This window comes from Nicotiana tabacum, chromosome 7 (genome assembly GCF_000715075.1).
Source record: "Nicotiana tabacum cultivar K326 chromosome 7, ASM71507v2, whole genome shotgun sequence".
Lineage (NCBI taxonomy): Eukaryota > Viridiplantae > Streptophyta > Magnoliopsida > Solanales > Solanaceae > Nicotiana > Nicotiana tabacum.
In genome coordinates, this window is record NC_134086.1 from 158935175 (window position 1) to 158945036 (window position 9862).

Below are 9862 nucleotides of genomic sequence, written 5' to 3' on the forward strand. Positions count from 1 at the left end.
GGGTGGTGGTTTGGTTTTTGAGTGGAATCATTGAAATAGAGAAAAGGTGCATTGAAAAATAAAAGAAGAAGCACCACAAAACAAAAAAAAAGAAAAAAAAAGTGTTTGTAAATAAATATAGTGGTTGATAAGTGGTAGCTTGATGAAAATGCACCTAAAGGAATAGGATGTTATAAATAAATTGTGGGGAATGTCTGATTGACATAAGAATGATATGGAATATTAATGTGTTTTGTATTAAAAGTGCTTAGGGAGGTTGGTCACTATATCCAAATATATCCTACCCGTCCATTAGCCTATATTACAACTAAGTGAAGTCCTATTGATCTTAGACTGAGTGGGCTCGATTAGCAGAGTAGTGCACTACGGGCAAGCCTATGGTGCATCTTTGTGGCATGTGAATGTGCTTTTTGAGAGTGTGCAAATTTTGTCTATCTAAGTTCCTAATTGTTCTAAATATCATTATATGTGGAACTACTCTCTTGAGTGATGTGAGGGCATGTGACTCACAAAGGAAAGGTAAGTCTTGACTCTTGTATATAGTAGTTTGAGTAAGTGCGAATGTTGCATGGTACGAGAGATTCGACTATTGAGGCAAAGGTTATTCACCACTAGGTACAGGATTTGGTAAATTGTTCAAGGTGTGAATCGTTAAGGGAAAAGATTAGGGAAGGAACTTTGATAGAGTGTGGTGGATTGCTAGAGGACTAGCAATGATTTAAGTATGGGGTGTTGATATTAGGCTATATAGATGATATTTATACCTTAATATTACCATGCTTTATTGTTGTTTTATAGGCAAATTGATAACATAATGCTCTAAATGGTGTTCTTTTGCTTTTCAGGAATTAATCTAAGTGAGGAAGCACTACGGAGTGTTTTGAAGACAATAATGTGAAGAAAACGCCCAATCAAGAAGTACCCGAGCACAAAGAAGAAAAAATGGACTAAGTGAATTCCACCGCGACTGCGGTGGAACCGCGACAGATCAAGACTCGAGGCAGAATGTTCAGTGTTCACCGCGGTTGAGCCACGGTCTTTCCGCAACCGCAGTGAACTGTTCACGAGCCAGCAATTTGGGGACCAAAGTGTAATTCGGGAAAAACTTATCCCAAACCCTTATAAACTTTAGAAGCTCGCCTAAGATATGCTTAAGCTTGTTTTTAGACTACTTTGAAGGTAAGAACAAGTGTGAGAAGATCAACCAAACATTAGAGTTTTTCTATCTCCTTTTATTTTCTTGCAATTACCTATTATGAATAATTTAGTAGTTTTATCTTGTTTTGTCATGAGTAGCTAATTTCCTAGTCTAGGTTTTGATGGAACCTGTTAAAGGATGAAATTCTTGTTATGTTAATATAATTTACCCAGTTTAAATCTCTATTTGTTCAACTTCGTGCATATTGTAGTTAATTGACAGGATCCCCAATTAGCTGGGCCTATTTAGTGTGCATAACTCGGGAGAAAGTGCATATTTAGGTAATTGTTGAACCTCCCAAAGTATATGAGGGATCAATAACTGAGGGTTTAAAGGCAGGATTAGGGATAACGAAGCCTTGGGTGTAATCTAAAGTGAGCTGTAATAAACAAAGCCAGCTAGCGTAACTCGGGAGAATGCGTCTAGTAAATTGTCGTGATTACTCGGGAGAGATTTACGGTAATAAGAGTGCTCATGATTGATAGAGATTAATGGGTGAATCTATATGAAACATAACCAGAAGGGACTCTGTCAATAGGAGAAATCATAACCTTAGGACCTTCTCTTTATTGTTTACAACTCAACCATAGTTAGTTTCAGTTGCTTATTTACATTCATTCGTAGTTAGTAGAAATACCCTCAACTATTATTTACAACGTTTGGGAAGTTGATTCCGTGGAATTTAGAATTTCTAACGAGAGTAATTGATAAGTTAATTCCTTGTGGGTTCGACTCTGGGCTAAATACTCATATTATATTTGCAATGTCCGCGTGTCCTTTTTATAAGGTATAGTTGGACGTGATCACTCCTGTTGCTTCAGTTGCTCCACGCGAAATATACAAGAACATTCTTTTTGCTCTCTAACATATTCTCTTGATATTATTGCTTTCATTCATTACCTTCATATTTGTTCGTCATTTACTGCTTATCATTGGCCATAAAGAGCCTTCGTTAATATCATTATAACTGTTAGTCATACTTCGACTGCCTTCGATAGCTCCCAGCCAAGCTCCGGAATCGATATCGAGGCCCTCGAATCGACAAACTCGAGGCCCCGATTGTCAGCCTATCGATTTGATTATCACCCTACCCTTAACTCTCATTTCGTTTCTAAGCCTCACATATATAGCATCAACTGCTTAAACAACTAGCATAAAAATAGATCACGTATTTTTAGAGTCCCATAATCAAATTTAATTGTTATTACCATTTTCACGGTAAACATGTTTCTTCAGAAATACATCCTGAAATCCATCTTATAACAACTGGACAACCCAAATTAGGACATCATCAGATATTTATCAAATTAAATTAGGAATTTAAAGTCAACTTTGAGAAAAAAATTTGGGTATCAAATATGAATCATCATCTTCCCTAATGCGATTACGTTGGAGAAGAACAAGGGGAGGATTATAAGGGATCTCATCATCTCTTCCTCTGGATATTCATTACTATCCATCATAATACAATCTTTTAGCAGTGCCTATGCAGCTTTTTGACGAAGGATTTATTTAAACCTAGCATTGTCTAGCCGAAGTATAAATTTACGTGAAAGCCCACTAAAGCTTCAACCAATATTGGATCGTAACTTTTAAAGTTTGGGACTTTTACCTAGTTATACTATATTAAAAACTTATTTTCCAATGTTCTCTATGTTTTGTAGTTTTTAATAAATATTTAGATTTTTCTTACAAATTATGTAGATTGTTCTCTCACCCCGTTATTAGTGTCTTCAATTATATCCTTTCCTTTTTTTCCCTCTCCTCTTCTCTCTCTTTTCCTAAAACCAACTTTTACATAGAGTGAAGCTTACCCACAACTTGATTAGAGAGCAAATCTTCGAATTTCTTTTGTATTGTATAAATAAGAAAGAGATTTTAGACGATTAAAGAGAGAAATAGATATTTTGGACGATTAAAGAGAGAAATAGTATATCAACAGCTTTGGAAGATGAAAGAATCTGCAAATATGGGGGATAATAGTGGAAGAGGAGTGAGTAAGCGAGTTAGAAAGATTATGGGTATCAATGGGTTTCTTACTGTAGGTAAGTACAAAGAGAGGTGATGATATTGGGGTTCAGTGGGTTTCTTACTGTGATAATTTTGGGTAAGTACAAAGAGGGGTGATAATTTTGGGTAAGTACAAAGACATATATAGTTTTCTTTGGAAAAAAGAAGAGTATCTTAAATGTAGGGGATTATGTGTAACTGATACCCAATATTTAAGGTATGTTCCAATTCCTCCGTTTTATGGTTTTGTATAAAACTAGTAAATATAGGTATATAAAGTAATTAATAAGAAACCTAAATAAAGATAGTAATATGTTTTTATTATAGTATAATTAGGTAAAAATCCCTTAAATTAAAGTTTAAGGTTTTTACAATGAGATTGCACCAGTTAACATTCATCTTTTGTATCGCGCAATATATTGGAAACAAGTGCAAATTATTCATTAAACCATACATCTTCTAATGAAATTGAGCATTTTCTGCCCTTAGATCTTGAACGTATTATGAGTGTCATTCTGACCATTGTTAGCTATCTCATCTGAGGAAAATCGAAGATCCAATAGTACTCAATGGAGTATAAGTGATTAAATTGTTGAAGATGTTGAGGAATTCTCAATTCAATAATTACTAGGAGTAATTAATGAAATAAACCTTTAAGCCACCACTTATCATATTGTTACGTATCCTAATCAAGATTTCTTATACTAGGCAAAAGAACCGCTAATATAGAAGAGATTCTTTTCAAATAAAAAGTTATGCTGACGTGTCCTACCTTCACTAAAATTTTTGAGCAAATCCATAAAAACATAACCATGCTAGAATTTAATAAAGATCCAAAAGACTAAATATCGTTACCCTCTGATTTAACACTATACGGTTATCAAATAGTAGCTATACAACACACGGAATAATTTAAAAGTAAGCATTATCTAAGACTAACTAATATTGAATGTAATTAGTATTCCAAAAAAGTACATCAAACAAAAAGGGAAGGATCATCAAGAAATTACAAATAGGGTAAAATTAAAGGATATTGAGTAGTGTTGGAAGTAACTTTGCCTATTTTTGATTAATTAAAATTAAACCCTCATTTCTTTTTAACATAGGTCAGTTCTCAAAGTCTCTGGTCACTTGGTCTGTGGTGGCAAAGCTGAGGATTCCGTGCATTGCACTACTGTTGGAGATCCATGTCTGTGCAGAAGTTCACGTGCCAACTCTTGAAGATCGCCGCTGCCGCCTCCGGTGGTGGACGGTGACATCTCTACCGGAGCTCTAGCACCGCTGCCATAGTGGCGTGGGTCCATAGGTGTCGGCCGTGGCTGCTGCATTGCCCAAGAGGGTTGAACCATTGGGTCAAAAAGTGAGGATAAATCATATGCTGCTGGCAATATTGAGGGTCCTGCTGTTGGCAAGTCTGTTATAGAGAGTGCTGCAGCTGGCTGTGGCGGCAGCAGTGTCTGAGGTTGTTGTGAAGGCGGCTGCGGCGGCGGTGTTGGAAGCTCTAGGGTTGCAAGGTGGGCTTGTAAGTATGAGAGTTCTGCTTGTAAATTCACTACCTGAGTTGATAAAAAACTGTACGCTATCAATGCACAGAAATTAATTGTAGTTCTTTACTAACATACCATACCTTAAAAATGAACAATATAATTTCGTGGATCACTAGTGGCAGAATTAATTATGCTATGATTTTTTTGTTTAAAAAAACCACATAATTATTTGAGCGAAAAAAAAAACTTACATGATGCATGAGTGACTCTCACAAAGAGTCGAGATTTTGATTACATGAAAAGATTTGCTTTATCCAATTCTTAAAAAAAAAAAAGGTATATATTGCATGCTATCTAGTCTAAATAACCATTTTTGTAATCATGGGGTGTCTTTCTGTTACCAGGAAAGAAGGAAAAGCAATTTTAATTAAATGCATTCTGAGTGATCTATTTGGCTAAGTTCTGATAGAAGATTTAGGGCTTGTTTGGTACGAATGAAAATGTATAATCAATTTCGAGATTAAATTTGAGACGAATTTAATTTATTGTTAGTTGGGATAAAATTGCGGTATAACCAATCTCGAGATTAGTTATCATGGGATTGTACGCTATGAGATGGTAGGATAACAATCCCGGAATAACTAATCTCGGGATAATTAATCCTGAAATAACTTGTTTTCCAACTCAACGACCCCTAGTGAAAGAGGAAGGAGAGGTTTCGAGATTCAAATTTTCTAGTTTAAAAGTTTTATAGCTTTTCAAAAGTCATAAAGTTATCAAAGTGTTCATATTAAAAGAAATTCAGTAACTTTTGTTCAAATCGTATATTGTTTTAAGAAATTGATCGAATATGTACAATTTATTAATTTAGAACACATAAATTTCAAATCCTAGTCGAGAGTCCAAAAAAAAAAAGAAGCAAACATATAGCTCAGGTAAAAGGCACACAACAAAGTGAGGTGTGGGGGATAAAATTTTCACATAAGAATGACAAAATCATCCAATTAGGGCTGGGCTCTAAAGGTCTTGTATCTACTTCACATTACCCCTACTTATGCAATATCTCTAATACACCATTAATTAATGGTAAACTTTGGGATCTGTGTATTACTGACAAATTCAAGGGAATAGAAGTTGATTTAGTTTCTTTTGGGAAACATAAAAGTCATCTAACAAATTCTCCCTTCCCAATACTCCAAATAATAAATAAAAAGAGAGGAATGAAAAAATGCATGAAGCAAATAACCTTCAAAGTCAACCAGCAGACACGGAGAATAATCTAATTAAATCTCTAATACAATTGAATTATTGAAGTGGAACTTTAATTAAAAATCTCTTAAATCCATTTAAAGATCAAATTATTATCAATTTCTAATATATTTGATATCAAGAAAAATATAGTGTATGCCTTTTGTTTTCAGAAGAAATCGGCCGGTTTACTTTTACAAATATTGAAATATTAGAACATCGAAAGATTTAAGGGAAAATTCATTGGTGACCTCCATACAGATTTGCCTTATTGTGAAAGCAACTGAATGCAGCGAACACAAACATATTACACTGTTAATTAACGTTAAAAAAAGTTTAAAAAGGACATGTTTATCAATATAAGCAGACATAATTCACTATACTAATTGAAGAACCAAACTTAAGTCAAGCTGTTAACCGGATATAAGGTGAGAGAAAAAGAAAGGACTAAAGAAAGCTTTTTTAATTTTTATTATTATCCTAGTTGAGGAGTATCGGTTTCAACATGCTTCTTAGAGAAACAACAAAAGAGTGGTCATTGTCCCTTGCGCTAAAAATAACCAAAATATATTATATTTTCATTTTGCTCCAAAGAAAGAAGAGACTGATTATTTTTTTAAAAAAGAGAAGAATATTTCTATGAATTTTGAATAATGAGAAGAAGGGGAAGAATGGAGATTTTAGGCCTATGCCGACCATTTCCTTAATAACAGCAAAATTCAAAGAAGTACTGTTGCCCACATCATCATAAGTTAATCAATCAAACAACTTATTGATTTCAGCAAAGTATAAAACTGTTCCCTAAATGCAACGCATCATGGTCCATTTCCCCTTTGTACAAGAAAATCTTGTTCAAGATCTAAGTACATTATTTTCACTCACATATAGCTAGGAGTTTAATTTAGTTTATTATTGGATACAAAAAATGTGAGACAATTTACATATGCCAACTCAAAATCTTAAAACATACTCATCGCAACCTTAAGAAGTCTTTACTTTTGACAACCAATGCCAGATCCAAGACCATGTTCCTCAATTAACAAGAAGCCTTTATTTCCTACATACATTTCTTCTTTGCTTTCTTCACACAAAACACTAATTAATGCGTGAAAGCTGTCTCTTTTCACTCGTCCTAAAATTTCGAGTCTTTTCAAAAAAATTAATGAATAAGGTATTCTTTTTTCAAGATCATCATAATCTTAAATCCTTTTTAACTTTGGGAAAATCTGAACAAGAACTGGGACTTAAGAGTGTTTAATTCAGATAGTTGATCATATTCGTAACGCATGGAGAAAATGGTTAAAAAATAATGAAGATTCTTGAATACGCATATGGGGTTGTGCTTTGTATTTATTCTATATATGAAAACATAACGTGGAAGTAGAGTGAAGGCATTGATAATCAGTTGTTGGAGAAGTTCTAAAAGAAGAAGCAAAACGATTTGTAACGGAAGAAGAGAGGGGTGCCTTTATTTTACCAACTTTGATGATAAGACAGACTTTGAATAATTAAAAAAAGTAACCCCCACGAGTTAACACTATTCTTGGGGAGGACAAATGAGTCTTTTTCAAGAAACAAAATTCAGATAACGAGTGTTAACCAATCTATAGTCATGGCAAGAAACTCAGTTGAGTCTATAGTTCGATTTAACTAATATACGCGGACAGGCAGACACATACAATTTAATATTTAAGTTTACCTGTTGTTGAAGAGCGAAGATGTGAGCAACACAGCCATAGACAGGATCACGGAGTCGAGCTTGAGCTTCATAACAAATGGTGACAACAGCATCAAGACGTTTATGGACAGGAATATGAAGGAGAAGTTTTGAAACATTGCTAGCTCCAAATACTTTGTGGACAGCTGCAAAATGGGCTGCACCTTGTTCTGAATCAAAATAAGGTGCAAATATGCAACCAGCTACACACTTCCTTCTCAAGAATTTACAAGCACCACATGGCCCTCCTCCTCCTCCTCCTCCTGCACCACCACCTCCGGTGCTACTACTTCCACTAGTTCCACCACCAACTCCTCCTCCGCCCGTGGCGGTGATCCCGCCGCCGGTACAACTACTTGGATTATTTGAGCTCATTTTCTTGGAGAATTCACTTCTTTTAGAACTTGATATAACATAATTTGAAGGGGTTCTAAAGAAGAAGAAGAATAGAGGGAGTACTTACTAGGGTTTGGTTGGTGGTATTAAATTTTTTTTTTATATTTTAAGGTTTTGTTGAAGTGTGTATATTAGTGGAGAGGGGGGTGTTTTAAACACTAAATGAAGTCTTTAAAGCCACGCGATGAAGCAAACCCCATTTAGCTGCTTGCGTGAAGCAAACATGCGATAAGCCAACTGCCTTTTTATTTATCTTCCTTCCTCTCGTGAGTTTTGGCCTTTGCTAGCTAGCATTAGCAACACCCCCTCATGTTTTTTTTCTTTTTCTTTTTTCTTTTCTTTCTTCTAGCAATAATAAATCTATTTTTCTTTTGGCTCTCTTTTTATACCACTTTTGATGTAATACAAGAAGAATACATCCAATCTTGCTTTGTACTAGAAAGAAAAACCATTGCTATATAGCACAAACTTACAAAATAAGAGAATAGTTTTTGGAGAGAGAGAGAGATGTTGAAACGTGTCAATGGGAGTGTCTATATTAGCCTTTCTCTGCGTGTTTCAAGCTGCGTAGAGGGCAAAAGACGCCAACTATATCTCTCCTTTTCGACGTTGAAAAGGAATTCATTCTACCTCATCTTTTCATTTAAAAAATCCAAATAGAAACGGCTTTGTACGCTTTTTCTATACATAAGAGTTTGTTGGAATGACATAATTACTTAAAAAGCTACTTAATTGGTTTATTATTACTACACTAGCATAAGATTTGTATATTAATTTAGGTGTATTTGTTTCTATATCCTTTCTTTCCTAGAGTGTTAATTAGTATAAGAATTAAGAGGAGTGAATTGTTTTTAAGCTATACATGCTGATCTGTATTAGTACACTAATATTTTAAGTTTATGGTGAATTTGTGATTAATTATATATTAATGTTTACATCAAACATGTCAAGTTGTCGCGAAACTGAAAAGGAAAAAATGGGAAATCAAGAAGGGAAGGAAGAAAGCAACAATTTTGTATTAAAAATAACATTTGTAGCAAAATCATTATCATAGATTCTTGTCCATTGTCTAACCATATCTAGATTTGCTAAGTTGGTATTGCAGCACTTGAAATAACTCCATCAAAATGAAAAGATGGTGTGATATTGACAGCCATCCTTTTTTGTTTTAATTTTAGATTTTCTCATTCAAGCTACTAAATAATTTGCTATTTATTTATCTTAGTCCACTTTAAGTGAATTCCCATCGATTGTATATTTCCTCTTGTAGCAAAATTGTGAATACGTGTGGAGATTAACCATAAAAATAATCTGTCCAGGAGGAACTTTATTGTTTTATTTAGCCGAATTATCAATCATATCGTGTCAACAAATTAACCAAAATGTAGGTTTTCAAAAAAGAGTATATTCATAGATTTACCATTTTGGCTTCACTATCTATTCTTTCTCTAATGGGATCCATTTTTTTCTTCCATTTTGTTGCAGTTTCTCATTCAAATGAGCAAGATAAATTTCACCTATCTGTATATATTATAAGATGCATGAAAAGCTAAGGTTAGGCTGCGCTAGATGCGCGCTCTTGACGTGCATGATTCTAAATATATGATTGATCTAATGATGAAGAATGTTTATCGATACGCATATGAGTCATGACTAGTTTAACTTTTTAAAACTTAGCCGTTTACTTCATTAATTTCATAAAAAGTCAATCATTCATAGCATAAAAGTATTAAGCTTTTAAGAGTTTGATTGTGCGAAGAATCTTTATATACTAGATATAAAGTCACCCAATGCCAATTACATATA

General features: G+C 34.2%; 1 protein-coding gene across 1 annotated transcript; it reads right to left on the reverse strand.

The window, feature by feature from the left end:
• Nucleotides 1–4140: 4140 nt before the first annotated feature.
• LOC107808560 (LOB domain-containing protein 30) lies at nucleotides 4141–8178 on the reverse strand. The gene is made up of 2 exons (XM_016633089.2): nucleotides 7643–8178; nucleotides 4141–4764 (listed from the first exon to the last, which is right to left on the reverse strand). The coding sequence occupies exons 1-2, from the start codon at nucleotides 8033–8035 to the stop codon at nucleotides 4336–4338; spliced, it is 822 nt and encodes a 273-aa protein (XP_016488575.1). The 5' UTR covers nucleotides 8036–8178; the 3' UTR covers nucleotides 4141–4335.
• Between the last annotated feature and the right edge of the window lie 1684 nt (nucleotides 8179–9862).